Source organism: Bactrocera latifrons, unplaced genomic scaffold, assembly GCF_001853355.1.
Source record: "Bactrocera latifrons isolate USDA-ARS-PBARC rearing strain unplaced genomic scaffold, ASM185335v1 scaffold_195, whole genome shotgun sequence".
Classification (NCBI taxonomy): domain Eukaryota; kingdom Metazoa; phylum Arthropoda; class Insecta; order Diptera; family Tephritidae; genus Bactrocera; species Bactrocera latifrons.
In genome coordinates, this window is record NW_017535463.1 from 429,663 (window position 1) to 454,711 (window position 25,049).

The 25,049-nt window shown below is 38.0% G+C and overlaps 1 protein-coding gene across 1 annotated transcript; it reads left to right on the forward strand.

Moving 5' to 3' along the window:
• The first annotated feature begins 10,387 nt into the window (after positions 1-10,387).
• LOC108967682 (paired box pox-neuro protein) lies at positions 10,388-22,780 on the forward strand. Its single transcript, XM_018931256.1, has 4 exons — positions 10,388-10,452; positions 15,065-15,205; positions 17,061-17,140; positions 21,397-22,780. Exons 1-4 carry the CDS (start codon positions 10,440-10,442, stop codon positions 22,729-22,731), a joined length of 1,569 nt encoding a protein of 522 aa, XP_018786801.1. The 5' UTR covers positions 10,388-10,439; the 3' UTR covers positions 22,732-22,780.
• Positions 22,781-25,049: the final 2,269 nt, after the last annotated feature.

Consider the following 25,049-nt stretch of genomic DNA (forward strand, 5'->3'; position numbering starts at 1 on the left):
TTACAAAACGCAAGAAGAGCTCACAAACTGTTTATAATTACTCAAAAGGTATTTCCAAACGTGAAAAAGCTGTATGAAATGTTCATTGAAAGCTACAAAAAGAAATCCCCTTAGCATTAGAATATGAATGGTGGTAAAAAATAGCTTTATTACGATAACCCTGAATCCAACAAATCATATGTGAAAGCTGACCAACAAGCCAAATCAATGGCGCTAATATAATGTACTTGATGCGATCAGCGAATTGCTTCTGAAAACGGGTGAAACCGTTAACTTGGAATGCTACCGGCAAACTAAAGCGAGCGACTGCCAAAAACGACCGAAATTTGAGACCAGACGCTATAATGTTCCGTCAAGACAACGCTCGGCCTCATGTTGTACGACCGTTTAAGAACTATTTCCAAAACAGTAACTGGAATGTTTTGCCTCACTCGAATTAAAGCCCAGATCTTGCATCTTCGAACTGTCATTGGTTCCGGTCGATGTAGAACGCCTTCACTGAAATAAAGTTCAAATCACAGGTGTGCAGGGTTTAAAAAATGATTTGTTGGAAAGATTGGAAAATGTTAAAGCTTCAGATGGGGATTACTTTGATAAATATTATTAAATATACATATACATATGTTGTTATTTAATAAACTTTAAAAAGTTTTGTGTACAGTTATGTACCTGATATATTAAATCTTTACAGTGGTCACTCCAAACTTTAAAATTTCCAGTTGAGTTTCTTCGAACTTGTACTTTTTACTTCTTTTGAAATTTATTATTACAACAACATTTGGTTGTATTTTCCAATACAAAAAATTATTTATTTATCYTTATAACATCTTAATCTTGGAGTTAATAACATAAATGAAAAGGAACATGCAACCGATTTGACCAATTTTCTTATTATTCGGCACATAACTTTTCCCACAAACCAAAAAAGCTAAAATTAAACAGTAAAGAGTAGATCTAAACCACTTATTAATTTATCATACAATATAAGTATAAATGCGTATAGGCGATACTGAATGAAGTGAACCAATCTTTATCCGAATATTTAGAGTATTTAATTTGACACGAGCTGGCATTCGTTATAATCGCGACTAATTTATTTGAGTTTGGCCTAAAGAATTATTTACTTGAGTAATTTCGGGGAATGCGGCGAAAAAGAAACAAAGTATTGCGCGCTTGTCAAACCTCATGATTTGCTTGGCTTATCGGTTCTTATCGGGGTCGCCTTCATAAGCGACACAATTGACGCTGCGTGCACTCGTGAAATTACCGAACGCAATAACCGCAATGGGTCACCTAACGAGATTACCTTAACTCTTTGACAGATTGACTAAATTGCCAAGCAGTTGATTATTATGAGCACTATGAAATTGTTGTACCCCAACAAACACACACATGCGCTTATTAACAATTTTCGCCCAACAGGGGTACACCGAATGGCGTGCTACTCTTGCAGTTGCATGTCGGCGAAAAATATTTTTCGACAACTGAGAAATTTGGACACCAAGCGCCGGTATATATGCTAATGACAATGGGCCACTTTGATCACTTATCGCACAAAACGACAATAAAGACAAGCCTCCACATTGTTGGTGTAAGTATGTGTGGAATGTTGTAAGCGTACTCGCCTACATTACATCTACATACATGCATACATAGATAAGTATGTGGCAGCTTTCAGTAACTTGCAACAAAGCTCAATGGTTGCGCGGCCACAGCGGCAATTAAACGCGCAGCCAATCGTTCATTTTGGCCCGCAGCAAAGCACGGAGAATCGCTCGGCACTTGCCAATATGCTAATGTGTTGAATGAGCAACCACAAATTATGCATACATAAGGGCAACACCGCTGCGCCCCCTACATCGAATAATTCCTTGCAGCACTTCCTGCCGCTGAAATGTGTTAACAGTTTCGTTTGGCAGCGAAAGCTTCAAATATAATTATGCGGTGCACATACACATACGCATGTGGATGTATGTATGTATGTATGTGTGCGTTGGTACGTATTGGGCGCTTGACTGCCACTGGTCAACGGCGCTAAATCGCCTGTCAGTAGGCATGAAAAAACCCGAACCGTATAAATTAAATCCTAATTCGGAGCTAAGCATTCCACTTGTATTATCAGCAGCAAAGGGGACCACGGCTGTTGGCGTCTATAATTAGATTGTTTAAGTATGTTTTTAAATGCTTTTCCTAAAACACTTCAAATGTGTATATCTAAGTGCCTTTTGTCCTGCGTTGAGGGGTTTTCATCGCTAAAAATCTTAACCGAAAATGCACTGAGAGAAACTGAATAAGTTTTTTGATATTTTTTTATTGAAAGATATACCCCTCATAATCGGCTTCAAGCGCTTTAAAACCATTTTTCATGAAACATTGTTTTCAGAGTTGGTGAGGAAAGTTTCTTTTTACAAAAAAATATTTTTTATGATCAAACTTTTAAATCTTGATTAATACTTAGATCGTTACTTACTTTCATCTATGGTAATAGTAAATTTTTTCGTATTTTTTAGTTAGTTTTCAATAGAAAAATCTTCCTCACCCCAAGATTCTTTCTTTCGGAGACCGTCCTTGTGGTCAGCTACAGTATTAAAAGAATCTAAACTTTTTCAACATCAATCGCCGATAAGTAGAATATATTAAATTCTTCAACTCTACATTTTATTTGCTTATTTCTCAACAATAGAGCATCACTTCAAATTTCAAGTGGACCTTTTAATTTCGATCAGTTGCTTTGTGAGATTTAAGGCTAAAAATTTCCCTCCACAACCATCTTCAATATATTTTGATATATGAAACTCAAGCTCAAACAAGAATTAATGTTATTAATCTTGAATAACAACGTTGAAACAAAGCTCGTAAATCACAAAGAGTCCCATAAAGCACAACTGGGGACAAATATTTTTTCAGTGTATGAAAATATATGCAGCCATAAAATAAATTATGCAGGTGTACAATACACCATATAATCTATGGATACGAAGTAAAGCGATCCATTGGTGAGATTTTCGGCTCATAAAAAGAGTGAAATTACGAGCACGGAAACATTTTTATGAATTGCCTGCGACAAACGGCAAATTAAGTTGTTCCTCTCCAGCGGAGGCAGAATGAACGAAAAGTCACCATGAAAACGAATCAATAAACAGACTTGGATATTTATGGATGGTCAAAGCCAAGCGTGAACGCAAAAGCTGGGAAATACCAACTGAGCGGTGCAACGATTGCTATTAATCGTGAAAGCTGTATAGTTTAAGCCAATTATGGAGCTGATAAGACTTAATTATGTTCGAGTTCACATTTAGAGAGAGCTGAAGGAGAGTTTAAATGTAAAGGAGGGTGAAAAATAGATCGAGGAGTCGAAATAGTTACATATAAAACTTTATAAATATATCTTGAAAATTGCATGAAAGTATAAAATATTTAGGAATAAATTTAAAAATTGAAAAATAAATTTATAAAAAAAAATGGACTACGAGTTTGCTTGAAATTTGATGTTTCCAATAGAATCACGGCAACAAAATGTTTTGCAATTTGAGTGTCACAAAGCATGCCGTGAAGTCATTAAAAACTTAGCTCATCCGCGTTGTGCATCCACCTCCGGAAAGGTTAAAGAAACAGTTCTTTAAAATTTTCGTGTTGTCATCAGAGCGATAACCCAAGTTTCTCCGATCCTCATGAATCTACTCAACACATTTTTGGTTAATCTTTTGGTTAATTTTTTGGTTATTGAAGCAGGTCAATGCTAGACTTCTACCCAAAGACCTGAGTCTTTGACAACGAGAAGAGGTCGGAAAAGAGATAATTGTTAGTGTCGCCACACTAGATTTTTGATGCTCAGAATTACAGATAACGAGATGTGGGTTTATAAATATGGCGTCCAAGCTGTCCAAAACTGTAGCTAACCTCGCAAAAAACAAAAAAAATGAGCTAAACCCGAAAAAACCGAAAAAAAAACAAAATTCGAGGAAGGCACTGACCACCATCTCAACCGAGGCTTATAAAAATGTATGGAAAATTCGAATAATTTTTAGAATGTTTCTATTTGCGCAGAAGGATTTAGGAGGTGGTATTAAATTACGTCAAAATGCAATGTTTTCTCGATCCGAGTCAAAATTGATCAGAGCACGCATCAATGGTGACCATCATTAACCATAATTTTCTTTATGTATATTTATGCCAAAGTATTTTATTTAATAAAACTAACTTTAAAAATGTGATTTGCGAATATTTCGGTCTTTTCTGTCATCTTTTCCCATTTTGTGTGCCATTCTGTTTGTCATTTTAATTTAGCTAGCTACTTCGGTTGAGCCTTACCGAGCTCCAACGCATCGCGCACACCCTGTCGCAAGTCCACCGGAAATTTCATAAATCTCAATAATTTGCATTCGTTCGCCATTTTCGTTGTCAATTTAGTTGTTACTACATCACTATTATCGCTGTTCGGCTTTGTTAGCAATACGATTTGTTTGTTTGTTTGTTTTGTCGAACGACAAATTTAATGAAATGATTTGCAATTCAATGCAACATTTATTTGTGATAGTTTGAATGGAAGGAAGGGCGAAAAACCCATGTAGTTATAATGAAATTTTATTAATAGCGAATCACTAATTAATTAACCACTTGCCACAGCTACAGCAACCACAAAGCACCACAACAAAACTAACTTATTTCCTTAATTTATTTCTTTGCTTTATGTCAACCGATACGATGAACTCGGTCGTTGACCAAACCGTTCATAATAATTTCTGAATATCAACTAACTGTGCGCTGCTCAAAAGGGGCCACGGTAGCTGCCACAGCGCAACGAGCCAAAACAGTGGCGCGCGTTTCAACCTGTCGCTTTGCTGGCGCGTGAAAACTTTTCCCACGGCCCGCGCTTCATAATCGATCGACCACCGATCCCACCATATGGATTATATGAGCGCAACGTCTATTGTGCTGCAGACAGAAAGAAAACGAATATTCGATATCTAATCGCTTGCTTCGCTCATTTTCGTTCCGTTCGACGATCGTTTGATCGCCTAAATGCGACAGCGTTTAATTTATGCAAATAATAGCTTTTGACGCATTGCGGCAGGCAACACCACGACAGCGGCGATATTAAAGCAGCAAGCGACAGCGCAATATTTCCATAAAGTAGCTGCTGCAGTCGACGCTTTTCTCTTCGCCATCGCTCGTTTATGATCATGGTTTGACTGTGAATTGAAGATTTCGTAAAAAATATATATATAATTTTTTCTAGCTTTGTTGTCATCAACAAGTCATTTCAACGTCTTTGCTTGCATTGTATATTTCTTTTATGATTTTATGATCGCTATAATGTTATAGCTCAATTCTGTTGTGGCGCTTTTGTTACCACCAAGTTCCCAAAGCGCTCATTTCGATGGATCGATTTGCTTTGTTCCATTTATTCATTCTCTAGATGTGGATGATTTGATGTGGGCGTTTGTTTGCATCAACGAGGTAATCTATATGCTTGATTACTTGTTGTATCTGTATTTAAATGTAGCCATTAGCTGCTTAAGAAGGTGTTAAAATTGCTAATACTGGTGTGAAATATTGAAGTCAAGCATAAATTTGTAGTTCAAGTATTACATATGGAAATTTCAAATTTTTGATTTGGATTTAATTGGAGCATTGTCCGCTCTAGAATGTTGACGGAATCGATTGCCATATATTTTTACTAATTGACTTAATTATTAGAAGTAAAAAAATAAGTTGAAATTTGATTAGAAATACAACTTGTTCGACTACCCAGAATATACTCAAAGATTCTGCAGCATTGTTCGAGTCGTAAATAGCGTCACCTAAAATGCAAAATAACATAACATCACTTTTCATAAGTTTGCAGGCGAAGGATAAGCGATTTAATAGAGACCACTCATTTTGAAAAAAAAAATAAGTTTTGGTTATTAAATGATTATGTGTTGGTTATATTTGAAGTTGAAAATTTTATTGTACTTACATATATGTATGTATGTAATATGATGTAGTGAATCGTAAGCAATGAAAACACAATGTAGATCTTTTTGATAATACGTTGTTTGGCATTTGAGATGACGATTTATTGGTCTACTCAATGAAATATGATTGCTTTGGTTATGGTTCCGGTGCAGTTTTAGACTTATTCACGTGTATATTAAGTCAACATAGCTCCGAAAACTTTTCAATAGTACTATTCAAGGTATTGCCCGTTTGAAGCTATAACATTTTCCCATCTTTCTGGCAATTTTTGAATTTTGTCCCTAAAACATGCGTCGGCTTGTCGGTCAAAAACCAAACAAGTCAATTTTATATTCATCGTTTTAGTCTGAACAGAAGAGAGAGCGTTCTGCACCGACTAGAACAAATGTCAGTCAGAAAGGGCAACAAACACTTGCTTAAAACACAATTGTGATCACAAACCTCTATTCCTTAAACAGAAATCTAAAACACAAAATATCTTCTGAATCGGCAAAAGAGTCTTCATGTAAAAATTCATCAAAGAGATTTGCAAAAAACAACACAAAAACCGAAGCCAAACCATTCCCACTGACATCTACCTAGTTCCATTATTAATTAAAATTTGTGATTGCCAACATAGTACACACATTTATACATAACACATTTCGTTGCAAATACAACATTGTCTCTTCTCAATGCATTTGCAATTCATGAGTAATCGCAAAAACAAAAACTCAAAAAATCTCAAAAACCCAAACAACATCTGTCGAATATGATAGTAATACCCATTGAAAGGCCATAATTAATATCCACCATCACTCAGTGAGTTAATTGTTGCTTTGAATAATGTATTAAGTTGGACTTGTTTTTTTTTTGCAGCGGCTTTTCGAAATATTCGATTTTATTCGGTATTTAAATGCACGCAAAGTAAGAAATGAATTATTGAAAAAAAAAAGTTAGGGCTAAATCAAGCACATTTGCACACACATATGTACATAAAGCTGACAGTTTGAAACCGCTAAACGCGCTGCGATTACAAACAAGTCGTGAGCGTCTCCAACCCAACGTTCGTCTCTCCACTTGCCACCATTTACAGCCAGCGACAGCATCACATGCGAACAAAAATAGAAAAACTGAGGATGTAAATATTTTCTACCTTTAAAGTAGTTACTTTTAGCTTACTACTCATAATGCCGAAGCTGTTAAATGGCCGTTTCCCAAGTGGTGCGCAGTTAAACATTAACTTTTAGTCTAAAATATTGTGATTAAGCGGTTAATTTGTTTGTTGTTATGTCTACATAAACGCGTCTGAAAAAGTGGGAGCTCCGCTGCCTGTTGTGAAGAAGGCGCTACACGCGGCATCAGCTTCGTTACGGTAATAAGCGCTTAAGCGTCGGAGCGTTTGAGCGCCGAGCGTGGAGCGTGGAGTATGAAACGCTCCAAAGCAGAGCAAAGTGGAATGAAATTATACACAATTATACGCATTAATATTATTCATTCACAAAAACCCGCATTTCACCATATCGCTATATCAACGGCAACAACAATAACAAAACGCAGTTTGTATCTTCAGTTTGGTTGGTGTGCCTGCTGCTCGCTAAGTTTTTATTTTGAGTTAAGTTGGCCCCAAATTGCTGCTAAGCTGTGGCCCCAGCTGTGAACCATCATCAATACACACATTTGCATATGTGGTGGTAGACACAGTATCTTAATACGCCTCACGAAATGACAAATCAATTAACTTTCGTCGGACCGCCGCAGAGCATTAGAAGCCGTGTCCCAAGTTGTACGTGTTGATTGCTTGGCCCGATCACGAGAAATTAGTCAAAGTTCATAACAATTTAGTTGAAAGAACAAGTTGAGCTCTTAATTTAAACACTCATGTTTTAAAATCTAATTAATTTTTTTTTCTTGTTTAGTTACGATCCTTTTTGTTTGGTAATAGTTTAAAAAATATTATTTCTGTGATTTCAAATTCTATCTTTTGATAATATTGTTTGTGTATGTCCATAAATCTGAAATAAATTTTAACCGAAAACTTGTTAGGAAAGATAACATTGAAATGGGTAAGGAAACTATACTTTAAAGATGCGTTATCGCATCAGAGAGATAGCAAAAGAACTCAACATATCTTATGGATCGACTTAACACAGTTTGGTTAATGTCAAATTCAGTCGAAAATCAAGATAATGGTCATTGTTTTCTTTGATGGAATCATTGTGGTTCACCATTAATTCATTCCAGGGTCGAACAGGAACCATTTTGAGATATCTATTTGAACGAAATTCGAAGTGAACTACTGGGTTTATGTGCAGGAAGTTAATGAATTTTGCTCCACAATAATGCGTCGTCAAATTCCATTATGCAGAGTCATCTTTCAGTTATATTACTCACCTTTTATGGCACCGTTAATAAAGATTTGTGTCACGTAACTTTTTTATGTTTTGTCAGAGGTTGATACAGACAGACGTGAAAACTATTTAAACTATCTAAAATTTCTTTATAATAGACGAAATAACGGGTAATCCTAGTAGGTACTATTTCAATAGCATTTTTTTTTACAGATCACGTTTGAGTTGTGTCAAGCTGTCATGTTATTTTTGGTCAGTATTCGTTCGCAGCAGCTCGGACTATTGTATGGAACGACTATTCGTACATTAGGTCGAGATCTTAAATTGAAAGCGTACAAAATACAGATTGTGTCATTACTGAAACCGTTCGAAAAGCTCCAAGAGTATTCAACGTTTTCGAACCAAATTTTGTTCGGCGATGAGGCCCATTTCTGGTTCAATGAGTATATAAGAAAATCAAAATTGTTGAATATGGGAGGATGAATCAGCTGAAGAGATTCAAGAACTGGCATTTCATCCAGAAAAAATAAGGGTGTGATGTCAATTCATTCTTTTTAACGCTTAGGATCACATTTACACTAGTTTTTCGAACTTTGCAATTTCTTAAACACATATTTTCAAATGCAAGACATCCAGATAAGAGTCGCTTATAATTGCATTTAGCTGCAGCTTCGATAAACATCTTTGCAGCTGCAAGAGCTGAAGCTGACAATAGCGTAGTTATTTTTAGTCACTTTTGTAAGATACCTGCTTTTTTACATATAATACATTTATAAAGACAAAAGTAGCTTGAATTTTTCTTTTTCAAAATTTGTAAATAAACAAATTCTTGACTAATATCTAAATTATTGTGATGCTTACATTCACATAATTTGTGGCTCTGCACCCAGCTTTGGCAGGTATTTACAAATATTAATAGGATAAGAACTCCATTAATGAAAAAGGTATCAAAATATAAGGAAAAGTTTTTGACATGTGAAGGACTCGAAATTTAAGCCACTTTAGCCTCACTAAAATTACCACAATGTGACTCTTGCAGGCAGTGGCTAGCAAAGAGTCAATTTCAAACCTCCAATAAAGCTCAGTGCTTTTTAGAACAACTTTAATGAGAACAAAAACTAACGAGCACTAAATGCGCTTGTTGAAGCTGCTGTGTTGCAGTAAAAAATGCATTTGCTGGCGACGAACGGGTGCGTCCAAAATGCTGCTAATGGCACTAAATACGCATATCCATGACTAATCAGCAGCCACAGAGTTTATAAGAACATTTCCCAAAAATTAGTAGAACCTTAGCGTTTACAAAACAAAATCACTCAAGTCACAAAAGTACTTCATACTATTACGCAACAATAAATCTAAAAACATATACATATGTAATATCAGCCGTGTAATCTAGAATACGCCTAACTAACACACTAATTTCCAATTACAGCACATTAAATGAGTTCGTGGAACGCGTAAAAAATTTGTTAACTGCAATATTAGAGTGAAGCGAGATTGCGCGCGGGATTCTGGAGACACTTGCCCCGAGACAAAAAGCCAAGCAGTGACCGCACCCAAGCAACAGCGAGCAACAACTCCAAGGTCTGCAAATTAACTGATAAACCAACGACTTTGCAGTCGAGCATTAGACGCTCCAACACCGCGCCATACGCAGCGCGCCGCACTTTTTCATAGCTCAACTGTGGATGCGTGCGTGTAAATAAATCTCAGCGGCGACGCCATACTGCAATAAACCTTAAGAAGTTTACAAAACACGGAAAACGAAATTGGGAAATAAAAAACCAAAACAGTGAAAAAAGAAGAAGAAAATAGTTCAGCTCTAATTTTATTGCGCGAGTGATTAAAGCGTAGCGATAAGCCGCCATTAAAAGTGTAACCACTGGCCCGAAATAGAAGTAGCCGGCGAGCGCTGTGGTTGCTTGTGTTGGTGTGTTGGTGGTGAGCGCGTGAGTGATTATACAAACGCTGGATACGCTGCTGTCAATCAGCTGCAGCGACGCATTGACGCAAGCCGCCGTGCAGAGACGTGGACGTGGTGGTGGTGGTGCTGGCGCCGCAGCTGCTGGTGCTGGTGGTGTGGGCGGCAGTGGAGGCCGGAACATTAGTCGCTGGACTGAGATACCGCTGGGCATAAATACGCGAAATATGCCACACACAGGTAAATGAGTGTTATTGTTTTGCACATATTGGGTAGTCGAAAAAGTCTTTTCGTATTTCTAAACAAATGTCAACTTATATTTTTGAATATTTATGAGTAATAATAAATAAATAGACATTTTGGTCGCCCTTTTTGATATTTTCCAACTAGAGACATTATTCCATCAGTGTAAATTGAAATTTCAAAATTCCCAGAACGGAAGCGCACGAACCATTGTTGTTCTACACGAACTTTTCAATTTCCCCGTATTAGATTTTTTGGTTAAATGTGACACAATGTAGTTGGTAGCTGTAGAGATTTACGACTGCAACAACATCGATTGACCAAATACGAAAATACTCTTTCGACTACTCAATATATATTTTATAGGGAATCCTGTGCTTCCTCTTCCCTGTTTAGGGTAGAATGCTGACCTCCGTAATATTATTTATGCTCTTATTAGCTATTCATTTCCGAAACGTCAAACCCAATTAGTCGAAGCAGCGACCGCAGCAATTCAATTAAATTTCAAAGAGATTCATTTAAATTTCAATTAAAAGAAATAAAATAATCCCGAAATTTTGTAAACATAATTCACCATGCAAAATCGCATTATCACAAGGAAGTGATTGGCCATACTAGTCGCTGTCGATACAACAAGTTTGTGTCTTAACTCTTTCATTTGCCACGCATCGTTGTCGGATACGAAATAGACAACGCGATAATTGCCGCCAGCAACTCATTGACTTTGTTGCTTCATTAATCTATTTAGTACGAGAAGCTATATACACATAGATGGCATTACACAAACACAAACACAAACAAACAAGCATGAAATACAAAACGTGTTGTATTTTATGCCATTCATAGTTGTTGTTTAGCTGTTATTGCTGATCTGTGATTTAAATTTGTGAGGCGAACAAAATTAGTATTGAAATTTGAAACTTGCGCCGTTTTCTGCTTGATTTAATGATGATTAAAATCGACTGAATTAAAAATTAAGCATGCAAACTCTTTCTCCTTTTCCTTTGATTTTTTGATTTTTTATTTATTTGACTTTGGTATTGTGTATAATGGGGAGCCGCTTTGTCCAACTTTCATCGGCGTGTTGCACTGCCTGCGGCCACCCTCGAAGCTGAGCTATTCCAGTAACTTACACGCTTCTAATTAGTTTGTTATCACTTTCGAGAAGTTGTGAGTTACTGGCACTCAAAGTAATGACTAGTGTTGGTGTCTCAATTGATTGATCGATTGTGTGTGAGTGGCGTAGGAAACACAAGTTTCGGTGGAAATGATATAAATACCGCTATTACGTGTGGCTGTTATACTCGCGTATCAGATTTCAAGCTTGCCTTTTTATTTTGTGGCTTATGTTTTGTTTTTATATCTTCAACATATATTTGTAATACCCAGTTTGAAGTCTTGAATATCCTAAACAATATATATCCGACATCGAGTTACTATTGTAAACAGCTGCCATACAAACTGACCCCTCAAAGCCACGTCCTTGTAGAGAAAACTTTTTATTTGACTAGATATCTTCACAAACTTTGGCATGCATTTTTGCGCAAGGCAATAACATAACCTCCGAGCAACAGATAAATTGTCATCGAGGTCAACCAGCGGAAGGCTCTGGTATCAGATGTGTAGGGTTAGCTGGGCATGCAAAGAGGTGGTTATAGGAGCTCCTCGTGCAGCTGTTCTATAGGAGACATCAAGTGGAGGACAGTGTGCTGACATGTCAGAAGATTTCTCATCTGCGTTCCTATACCCAAGCGTCCACATTGCTGCGGCGTAGTTAAGGACCGAGCACTCGATTATCTTGTATGTTGCCAATACGTTGTTGTTGTATGTACTCTGTACTTTGACAATAATTGCCGTCACATGAAGAGTGAATGAGCACAGGCTGTCTAGTGCCACACCTAAAATGTGGGGGTCGGAATTTAAACGCCATCAACGGCAATACTTTGGTCAAGTCTGTACGCCTTGACCTTGAAAATTATCTTCTAAAATATTCAACTCGATGAACCAAACTCATCTCCATCGTTTACTTGCAAGCTTTTCAACCTGTTGCACACACGTCGGAGCCAACGGCAAGGTGTTAAAATAATATCGTTTTGTGTACGTTGGCGGAGTTCTGAAACATGAATTTGTTGTTGTTTTTTGCTGTTTAAAGATCAAAGCGGAGACGCGAAATGCAAAAGCGCTGTGGAGATCCTCCTTCAAATTTGCTTTCACGGTTATTAGTTTTATTGATGCGAAGCGCATTCTTCGTGTCATTACTGTGCGTGGTTACTGCAGTGTTGTTGTTTTAACTGGCTTTATGAGTATTGTAACTGTAGTTGTGTTGCTGTTGTTGATGTGGTTGTTGGTGTGAGCAGCATTTAGTAGTTACTGCATGACGGCGGCCATCGTGAGTGAGCAACGATCAAGCTCGGCGAGTGTAATAAAATGCGAACAAAAGGCTATTATGCGTTGAAGGCAACTCTGCGTGTATATGTATGTACTTTTAAATACATACATATATATATATATATATATATATATATATATATATGTATGTATTTAAAAGGCCAGCGCAAGTTGCTCGTATAATAAGAGTTGCACGAGCTGACTGACAAGAACAACAATAACAACAAAAGTTACGCAGCATTTGTGCTGATGTATTGCTGTCGGTTGTTGCCTGTCGATCACCAGAACAAGTCGCCTTCCACTTATCGGGACTCTCGCAGCAGAGGCAAACCTTAAAAAATAGCTCGAGCGAAAAATTTTTACGATACAACAAACTGCTGCTCTAAAAACATAACGCATATCAGGGTGGAAACAGCGGAGTTAAAGGCTAAGTATGTAGGCATAAAAAATTAAAATTGAAAAGAGCAAAAACTACCGTAAAAGTTGAAATAGCGACAGGAAGCATTTAAGTTACTTCACACCAAGCTGACACTCCCCAACTCCTCGACTAATTCACTTTGCTGCTTTTTGTGCATTCACCTCGGAGATGCTACATATGCTCATACATACATAAATTGCTTTACACCAGAATGCGCTACTGCACGGGGGGTGGCACGGTTTTCGCAACGCTTCTGTATCTACTCGTGTTGAAGTTGAACGCTTTTGCATTGCGCTTGTCGCAGGGAAGTTGTAAAATTAAGCGAATGCGCCTACGGGGTCAGTTTAGATCACTCATCGTAAAAATGTATTGAAAACTGCCGAACACAACACTCAGTGAATAATTATGTCTTGGAGTGAAGGAGTCGATTGTCTCACAAAGAACTAAAAAAACATAAAGAACAGTTGACTGAAATATGTTTCATTCAAAAAGCTCTTTACTCGCAACTTTTGGATAACAAATTCTTACATAACGCTTACGGAGAAACCAATGTTACAAACTACGTATCAAACTAGGCATTCCCTGTCAAGGGTATGTGTCACTGCAGCAGCCAAGAAGTGTTGATAACTAGCTGATAAGCTCGGCATGACTTATGACACGAGACATGAATCGTCAACAATTAAGCGCAATTAACGCTTTATCTCAGCTCTTTCAGTCACAAAGTAAGCTGCAAGCGCACCTGTCGCTGCCTCCGTAGCAGCCACCAACCACCTAAGCCTCCACGGTTGACATGTCAGATCGTTATCGCTACACATTAGTAACTATTAACATAATAAAAATTTGTTTAAATAGCGGATTTTAATAATAAGATAAAAACGATTAGCACCCGAGGCATAGCAGCGGACAGCACCTGCTCTAACAAGTATGGCACAGAGACAATAACAAAACAGAAAACTCCTGCAACAAAGAGCTCTGTCGTGATGGCGACAACGTCATTAATGATTTTATCAGTTTGGAAATCAGTCGCTATCATTTTAAAAATTAGTTTGCGTTTAGACAACTCTATTCTTTGCTTGGCTGCGGACTTTCAGTATTTTCGGCGATTTGTTGTGGATTTAGTGTAAATGTTTGTGTAATTTATTCACTCCTTCTTTTGTATGTTAGAGGTACATGTTGTATACAACTATATGGTATGTTTGTCGATTGTCTGGTCTGCTTGCTGCTAATCGCGCACAATCCCTTTCTAAATCTGCCATGAAAAAAATTGCTTATCGCCGACGTGCACTTGCTACCACAGCGCCTCTAATTCAATGAGTCACAATGAGTTTGTACCAAAAACAACAACATTACACAAAAATACATACACATGTATATGTAAATTAGCCATTTAACATTTCCAATGCTTTCAAGATAATTCTTCTTTTATCAGAAGACCATATTGATCATACCATCATATCATATAGTACATGAAAATTTTGTTGTTCTGAAGTAACAAAAAATAGTGTTGATAATATAAAACCGTGGAATGATTGTTTCTGGAAGAACAAAGTGTTAAATACAATAAAGAAGCTTATAGGGCGTTTGGATGGGTAACTTTTGACTTCAGAAATAAATTAAAAAGTCATAGAAGACTAAAAAAAAAGTTAAGAATCTTTAATATAACTGGCTAACAACATTCTAAGGTGTCCAACGATATTGCTGCTAACTCTACAGAAAACCCACAAACGCTAAAATAATATAAAATAAGTTTAAAATATTTTTTAAATACATTAATCTAAATTGCTAAAATTCCTTTCTCTTCAGGTCAAGCTGGCGTTAATCAGCTGGGCGGCGTTTTTGTCAATGGTCGTCCACTGCCCGATTGTGTGCGTCGTCGCATTGTCGAGTTGGCTTTGTGTGGCGTACGACCGTGCGACATATCACGCCAATTGCTGGTCTCACATGGTGAGTGTTGAATATTTATTATCACATTCAGAATTAAAAAAAAATCACTTTCTTTATATAAATATATATTGAGGTGTGATGCCATTTATGTTACTGGATAAATTTTTGTTATTTCCGTAGAAGCCAGAGTGAGTAAGTATTTTTCTCAAGCAGTATACCAAGAGAATACTGTAAGCAAAAAATTGTAAGCCTTTTTAATGAAAAGTTTGTGCGAAAGGCCCTTTGGCGAAATATGTTATCTCAAAGTTGGTCAGTGACAATGTGCCAAATATCACGCGAAAATAATTATTAGTGGTTAGTATACGCTTGTCTTTCTGAAATACATACGTGGAGTGAAATTATTCAAAAGAGAAGTTTAGTTCAAATTTTGTGTGGGGAATCAAATTTCAGTTATGACCAGGATCACTCTGTTTTTTTTTTTTTTTTTTTTTTTTTTTTTTTTTTTTTTTTTTTTTTTTTTTTTTTTTTTTTTTTTTTTTTTTTTTTTTGTTTTGTTCGAAAAACAGCGACACGTCAGTTGCACAGACGTGCTGTGCGACTACCTAGGTGTCATGAAACGTATTATTACTGGCGATGAGTTTCGGATTTATGCTTACGACCCGGAAACAGACGATCAATCGTGGCAAAAGTGAGCCGAAACCGAAAAAATCATGTGAAAGCATCACAAAAATCAAGATTATGTTGACTGTTYTTTACAATTATCAAGGTGTGATGCACTCCGAATTCTTTTCACCAGACAAACTTTTAAAAGGGAATACCACATGGGTGTTATGCGTCTTTTGTTTGCAGCTATTCGTAAAAAATAGCCGCAATTATGGGCCGAAAACTCTTGGTTTTTGTCGCATACTGCATCGATTCTTCAGTTTTTCACCAAATTTTCTACCAATATTCACCACGTGCGACATCCACAATATTCACCTCATTTAGCTTCGTTACGTGAATTGGAAGTTGTTCTGGAAATTAACTCTAACAACAGTTTCGACAATTAGGAAAAACGTTGATACAAGTATATTATAGCTATAGGCATTACTTTGAGAAGGACAACATAGATTGTGAAGAATAATTAAAGAATTTTAAAATTATGAACAAAGTCTTACTATTTTTTGCCCATAGCAGTACAAATACTGACATATTATTTTGAATCACATCAAGACAGAAGAGAAGATCTCAGAACCCTTTGTTTAATGTTATTGAAATTGACTGCTGAGAGGCGAACTCTGGTAGGGAAAAGATCGCTCATGTTTCCAAAAGCCAAAGATTCGTTGTTTTACAAAGTGGATTATGATAACTAGCTTACCTAAGGAAGTAAACTAAAGCCGAAACACACATTATTTTCAGTTTTAGCCAAATCGAATGCTGAAGAAGCTTTCTGTGGCTATTATCATCAGTTAGTGGCACATTGTAGAGCGTAAATGTCGGCACCAACTGGAACGATAGGTTCTAGGCATCCTTGGCTGTCTTCGATTCGCCATTTCTCTGCTCACCTCTGATCTCTTAAAAAAAAATTAAATGTAAAAGCAATAACAAAAGTTGAATTCGTATCAGAGACTATGAGGATAACTCATTAAAGTCATAAAAGCGCTATATTCAATGCTAACAAGTTTTGTGTTGCATGCTTTGAGGCAGTTTTAAATGAAAATATAAAACTTTTTCTTGTATTTCTAAAGCTTAAGACTTAAAATCAATTATAGTAATTTATAAAACGAGTTTCTACACAAATCAGCTTTTGCGCAGAGTTGCACCACAAGTGCCGTCTCTCTCTCTTTAAGCATTGATATAGTTCCTTCGATTCGGAAGGATTATATGTTACTAGAAATTAATTTACAATTACAATAATTTCTTTTCTTTCTATCAGGTTGCGTTTCGAAAATTTTGACGCGGTTCTATGAAACTGGCTCCATACGACCGGGCTCGATTGGTGGCAGCAAAACCAAGGTAAGCTACAATTCAATGAAATTGTTGATAAGAACCGAATTTCGGTTAGTACCGTTATCAAGTGGAAAGCAATAGCGCACAATTCGACTGCTGACGTAATTGTACTGACGCACACACAATCACACCTATTAGAAGACAACCCAACGTACACACCGACATCTATAACGTATTTACAACCTGTACTTTCCTCAGCCGCGTACAAATATTGATTCGAAATTTTAATGGCCGGCTGTCGAGAGTTGATGAATGTTGTTTTGGCTGCGACTGCGACATCGACAACGCTTACAAATCACTTCGCGGCGAAATTAATGCGCAAAGTAGTTTATATTTATTTACATTTGTACGTTCTGACATGACATGCTAACATGCTAACACATAATAGAATATAAAACATTTAGTAGCCATCATAAAGCGCGGAGATCCTACGCGCTGCGCCCTCAAGTGCCAACTGCTCGCGTCACAGCCACAATAATACGCGCACATACGCACGAACATCCCGACCAGCGCGGCCTCGACCACCACCCATCAAGCAGGGCATTTGCACCGTTGTTTGTTGTTGTTGTTTTATGTACTCAATAACTGTTACAAATCAATCTCGTTTATTAAACGCGATAACGCGCCGCAATTAGCAGGCGAATCCTGTTCAACAGCTGCACTTGAGCATTTCGGTTCACACGCCCGCTTCAAGTGCGCTTACTCGGCGCAAGCAACAATAAGCAAACAGCACACATGCACCCGAAGTGTGTAAATTATGACAAGCGTAATCTCCACGAAACGCACCATTTACGATCGTGTCAGTCGCACTTAGCTATTAGCTATTCACTACTGTTTTGCTACCTGTAATCTGACAACGCCGTGATAAGCTAATAATTATATGTACTTGGCAACGCCAAAGTCCACCGTGAGCCACGCTGAGCCACCGCAATGGGAACGGGCGCAACCGCCCCCGACATGTACGGACGACAATATTTCCTAATGTCGCTGCCCATGAATTTGTCCAACATCGGTTGTTGTCTAACTGTGCAGCGCTTTAGTGGCAGATTATGTAGTGTGATGAGGTAATTCACGGATTTTTTCGTAAATTTCTTTTCATACTTACATGTGTGCGAACAAATATCCATATCATAGGCGCACAAAAATTATCTGTGATAATTTGTGATTATTTTATGGTTAGAAGTATATATCTCCATCTGCATAGATCTGTAACATAGATTCAAAAGAATTAAATAATTTCAGAACTGCGAGTTCTTTAGTCTATCAAATACATTTTGGTTTTTACAAGAATATTTATGCATTATATGCATATATTGCCACAGAACCTAAAATGCTAGAAGACTCTTCATATCATACAACGTGATCCGCTTTTCATTTGCTGCTCTCTAAATAATGGCGAATCGGACAAACTAAAGAATGTTTTGTAGACATGTGGTTTTCAAGAAGAATTAAAACTCATAATTTATTCCTGTGAACCAGAACTTTTGCTTTATTATAATGATAAAGGTATGGCATTATGTTTAAAAAATTATTTGAACCGCCGCACAGCTGGTTCGAGTGAATTCGAGCCTTGATCCCAAATTTTTAACCACTTTTTCCCGCACTTGGGACCGTATGTCAGCAATGACCAAATAAAAATTAATCCAGCGGCGCTAAATCGCACGATATTGAAGCCATGCCGCCGTTCACGTCGGGAGGTTATACGATCACCACTAGATTTCTTCGATAAATTGACTGTTTTGTTGGCTGTACGACATGTAGCACCGTCTTGTGGGAACCAAAGGTCGTCTACCTTAACATCCGCCAATTCAGGCACGAAAAAGTCATCAATCATAGCTCTATAGCGTGCCTCACTGAGTGCAACATTATGGTCGGCTCCATTTTTGAAGAAATAAGGACCAAACAGTGAGAATATTTTGAGGATACAAACGAAGTATGAATCAAGTAACAACTGTCAAAATGAACAACTACAAAAAATTATTAATTCCTTGAAAACAACATGTCTCAAAAAACATCCGTTATATTAGCTGTTAAATCATTCTGACAGTTCTAACGGTGAAACCTTCTGTTTCTTTTCTTTCTGAGTAGTTTATACTTTCTATGCTAATCATCTCTTCGAATCAGCGTTCCTTCCTTACAACTAACATGAAAGTATAATGTGGCTCTATAACAATTCGTAAAATTTTTTCGCGTGGCTATTTGGGCTATAAGCTGAGTAAGGCAAAGCTTGACTTATTTTTAAGAAAAAAATTACTTTTGCTCGAATGAATGGCATATACTGAAGAAGCGGCACAAGTACATAGTTTAGATTTCATTAAGAAGTATTTTTGAACTACAAATCATTTACATGTCAAAAAATAAAAAAAATTAAAAAAATAGCGGAGATATCAACGATCCTGTTGTTTGACATTGTTTGCTTCTTATCTGAAATGAATTTGTTTTTTAATTAGGCAGCTTTTTTTTGTAGGGTTTTTCGCATAATAGAGGGGTCTTAAGAGTTCCTAAAATTAAGGATGGATTTTGTAAAATGTAGCAATTTTACACGAGTTTTCCGATATCAAAATATAATAATTAAGCAGCTGTAAAAATGCCATTTTTCTCTGAAAAGCGCTCTATGACGCACTTGAGTATAAAATTGTCTATAAAATATGCTTTAGTTCAAGTAAATCGGTTAAATAATTCGCTCGCAATTTTACCGGCCGGATAAAAAAAAGAGTTAGTTTCAAGGTAACGAGCCTCACAGTTTTTATACTTATACAGGCGCTGAATAAAGTGCAGTGGTTCTGAGGTCTATTTCTATGAATTGTTCGGAGTAAACCAATGAAACTCCGAAAACATATTTTTGAATAGTTTTTCAATTGACTACAGCTTTTTTTTGTTTTTTTTTTTTATTTTTGTAAATTCGAGACGTATTTCTACATTTAAATCTGATGTCAAACTTTAATCTGAAGATTAGCTGGAGTCCCTTAGCCAGACTAGACTTGAATCAACTTTCCCAGATAATCAAATAGAAAATATAATCTACTTTATCACTATCGGCTATTTTCAAACTAACCCACAATATTTTTACAATTTTCTAAACAACACAACAATTGAAGCAATTTCCAACAATTTCTACTACAACTTCAATACCCTAACCTAAACTACCGTACATACTATATGAGTATGTGGACAACATTTTCGAAAACACCATCAATCAAAGAACCCAAGCTACCCTAATTAATAGCGCAGCGAAAATAATTTCCAAAGTTCCACGATTAGCCCCGGAACTCTACTGGGATTCACGCAAAGCAATTACAATTCAATAAAGGAAATGATTTTAGTAAACTTTTATTGTACGAACATTAACGCATTTGTTTATATTGTGGTTTATTAGAGGAATCGGCGGTGAAATCAGCGCCACAGTAGCGCACACATTATTTACTCGCTGACTTCTTATTTGTTCTCCACCCCCCACGCCATGTCGACAACAATGGTCGGACAAAGTATGCGTTTAACACCTCAATTGAATGTTGATTGAAGCCTTGTGGATTGTTGTTGCATTATGTTAGGTCATAATACAAGCAGGACCAGGTTAAACACGTGCATAGCAGCGACTATAAAAGGGCGCTAGAATAGCGTGTACGAGCGCTGATAAGCATCGCCAACGAAGCGGATAGCAACGACTGTAATTTCAGGGGAAGGAAATTATCGCGTTAGCATTGAAGTGTGGAGGTAGTGGTGATAGCTAAACTTGGTAGGGGCGTTAGTAGGCGTAGAGTCCCGTGCTGACTGTCGTTTTATGAATTTTTAATGAATTGACCTGTGACACGTAAGGTACAACCCAAGGCGCTTTCGTTGGTGGGGAAGCAATGTTTATGAACTCAGTTTTGCATAATGCATCTATATATCTATAAATATAGCACATATGTCGTAGCATGCACCCGTTTATACGAAAGCGCATTGATTTGCAAATATTTGCGCATTTCCGTTGCTATTCGTCATGAACTCGTTTGAGGCGTGGCCGCTTAGCACTTGACTATTGTTGCGCTGCCGTTGCGGAAATCCTGTACAGGCGGCTGACTTGAAAGCGCACTCGCAGCAGTGCGGTGTAAGTTTTGTCGCGATTTGCGTGTTGCACCTGAGCTTAGCAATTTGCATGTATTGCGTACACAATTTAATTTCACGGTATTTAATTGAATATTTTGTTGCAGGCGCCACATGCCATATGTGTAACTCTGTGCAAGTTATAAATAATAGCATCTTCTCTTGTTTCTTTGCAGCAAGTCGCCACGCCCACCGTGGTCAAGAAAATCATACGATTGAAGGAGGAGAACAGTGGCATGTTTGCTTGGGAAATCCGCGAGCAATTGCAGCAGCAACGCATTTGTGATCCCTCCTCGGTGCCCTCGATCAGCTCCATCAATAGAATATTGCGCAATAGCGGTCTCTGGACCGATGAGATGACATCAAGTCAGCAAAATGCTGCTGCCGCCGCGGCTGCCACACAACAAATGTCGTCTGTTGCCTATTCAACGCAAGCTCATCTCTATGCGAATAGCGCGGCCGCTGCCGCTGCTGCCGGCAGTAGTAATGCTCCCGGCTGCTCAGCCACAGCCGACGGTGCTAGAGTACCCACGGCCACTTTGGTACATCGCTCAGCTCTACCGCCTTTGGGCACAGCCCACCACGCACACGCTTCTTCCCACCTCGCCGCTATGACCGCTCATCCGCATGTCGGCCACACACCACATCCGCTCAGCTTGTCAGCACAGTTCCGCTATAGCTCTGCCGCAGCTGCTGCTGCCGCCGCTGCAGCGGTAGCCGCCAATGAGCATGCTAGAGGAAATGTCAACGCAACGCAAGAGGCACGCTTAATGGCAACCACCAGCGTTACGGGCACGATTGGCGATATGCCCATCAAACCAGCGCCTAAGCATCCAGCCGCCGCGCATATGGCCGCAATAAGCGCCGCTGGCAGTAGCAATTCGACACTTGCACAACTCTCAGCTACAGTTACGTCAGCCGTATCGGGTCAACTCAGTGCACAGGATCTCACCTACACAGCATTACACAAGCACTGGCTGTGGCATCCCTCGTTGCTATACTACTCCACGCAACACGCGCAGGCCGCCAGTCAATTTTTACCCTACGCGCAAGCTCAGTGTCCAGCCTATTTCCATGCCGGCGGTAGTGGTAGCAGCAGTAGCGGTATTGGCAGCACACTTAGCATCGAGGGCACCATCGATTTGGTGTCACATAGCGCCAGCGATGCGGTTAGCGACTGTGATTCGGGTAAGTCTTCGCCAGCGACGTCGCTAAACGCGGCACCCACAGTTAGCTCCCTCAGCGGCAGGGAGTCAGCACAGGGCAGCGTGACCAACTGCCGCAAGCGTAATCCCTACTCTATCGAGGAATTGTTGAAGAAACCGGAGAAGCGCATGCGCTTGCAAGGTGCGAGTCCGCGCAAGGAGGACGAATCAAGTGGCAGCAGCGGCAGTTCGAGCGTCAGTAGCCGCAGCAGTTGTTGTGATGACAGCTCAGATGAGACGCGCAGCCAACAGAACGAAGCACTGGCCGCTGACGACTGCAATGATAATGTAGAGGTTGTGAACTAACTTGACTAATGAGATAATGAGAGAGAGAGGGAAAGAGAGGAGAGGAAGAAGTGAGGCGTTAGAGTGTAATTTAAAGTATTTATTGAAATATTAATTGTAATTAAATCAAAGGCAAATTATAATATTATTAACTTAAATGTGTAAATGAACTCAATTGTGTATCTTAAAGATCGTATTGAAATGAAAGAGCGCTGTATAGTTAAATTAGCTGTGTAGTTAAACGCTTATTTGTGCTTAATTTTGTGAATGGATTCCCAAATAAACATAATTTCAACTTAAATAAATTTGGTTTGATTGAAAAGTATTTCTTTTTTTTTTTGTTTTAGTTTGGTAGACACAATGAAAATAAATGGAAGGTGTTTTCGAATAGTTTAACTAGCAGCAATGGGCAGTCAGCTAGCCGTATCTCCAATTATCTAGCTATGTTGGCATTTATTATTGTAGAAAACCATATTGCCACATTCCAGATGTGCTTTTTTGAGTCAGTGCAGGGTCTTTCACAGAGTTTTTTTGCTTGCTCAGGCACAACTAAATGAGTTTCGGAAACAGGAAAAAGTACCTGGAAATCAAATCTGGCTGATGGGGAGACTACGTAATAATATAATATATAATAATGTAATGTTAGTAATGTTTTAAAGAAAAGCTCAGAAATTTCAAATTTAATGGACTATTTATATTATCTTTCGAAAGAACATTTTTTGTGATTTATTATTTGAACATTATCTCCTTCAAATGTGGTCGTGGGTACGTCAGATGGTTCACCCGCTGGGTCCAATTTTTTATAAGTCGTTCGAGGATTTCGACTGGTAAGTCGAGAATCATGTGATATTTTTTTTTCAAATCTCGAATCGAACCGGGATTGTGCGCATAGATCTTAGTCTTTAGAAATATATCCCCACAGGAAAAAATGTCACGGTGTGATATTAGACGATCTTGGTTGCCAATCGACCGGCCCAAAAAGTGAAATAATCTGCACACCCAAGTGTTGTCCCAATAAAACCATTGATTCCTGCAATAAATTGAGAGTGGTGCCCTAATTATTATTGAACATAGTTGGAGAGCAAGATTTTCTTTCTTGTGCGAAAAATGCTGCGGCAGTTACACCCAAAAAATTAAACAAAATCTCATTGATGTTAAGACCAGTTTGTAAGCACAATTTGTTTTTTGTCGTGAACAGAGCAAGATAGACTCCAACCTGGTGCACATTTCATTCGGTAGCAAGACCCTCAGTGCACCGATCTCGATTTTGCGCATACTTCCCGTGTAGTGAAAAATATGCTCAAGCAAAGAGCTCAACTTTTGTTTTGAAATTGGTAAAACTTTTACCGAAACGTAAGAGTTCACGAGTGGTTTCAATGTTTTCAAAGTGGTCGTGATGTCATAAATGACGATCAACATGTGCATCGATCAAAATCCGCGATCACCGAAAATTCCATCGAAACTTTGCGTGAATCATGGAAATGGAATTGAACATCTCCAAAACATCGATTTATCGCATTTTGACCGAATATTTAGGCTTACGAAAGGTGTGTGCACGGTTTGTTCCGCACAAATTGACTGACGACCAAAAACGGCGTCTCATCGATCGACGCTTCTGACCGATTATATGACTAAAAATCACATTTTAACCATTAACCACTCCCCGTATTCACCTAGTATGGCACCGCGAGACTTCTTTCTTTTTGAAAAAATGCATTTGCCCATAAAAGGAAAGCGTTATGCAGACGTAGAGGCCTTTCAAAGGCTTGGACCGGAATACTGACGGCAAAAAGCTGTCTTGAGGAGACTATTTTGAATAAAATAAATTGATTTTGCCGAAAAAATAATTTTTTCTGTTTTTTTTTAAGTTCTATATTTTGTGGAACGCACCTTGTATATAAAGAGATCTAACTTGAAATAAATACAAAAAATGTTGCACCAATCTTGGTATATTAGTATATTTATGAGTTGTAAACAAAATAAGAGATAACCAACCTTTATGTCTAATAGCAGTATAATTCGAAAAAAAAGAAAAAAAGCACTTGTGTACATGAAAAAAAAACTTTCAGAAGCTCATAAGTTGATTCAAGCATCCGATGTTTTCTAATTCCAGCAAACGCAGTCATAACATAATTGTACATAACAACGTCTTTAAAAAAATCGTTAAAAGCCTGCGGCCTGCTTTGTTTATTGGCGTAAGCACCGCCTCTGTACCATAAAGCAGAACAGTAATAATGAATAATTTATCACGCTTGATTTTTGTTCATCGAGCGAGAAATTTACTTCTCAATTGCCTACTAAGTCCAAAGTAGCATTTTTGGGCAAAAGTTATTTTACAT

Coding starts and splice junctions, on each gene's coding strand:
- LOC108967682 (XM_018931256.1), top strand. Junction 15,206..17,060: donor CCAATTGCTGGTCTCACATG/GTGAGTGTTGAA, acceptor TCTTTCTATCAG/GTTGCGTTTCGAAAATTTTG. Junction 17,141..21,396: donor TTGGTGGCAGCAAAACCAAG/GTAAGCTACAAT, acceptor GTTTCTTTGCAG/CAAGTCGCCACGCCCACCGT.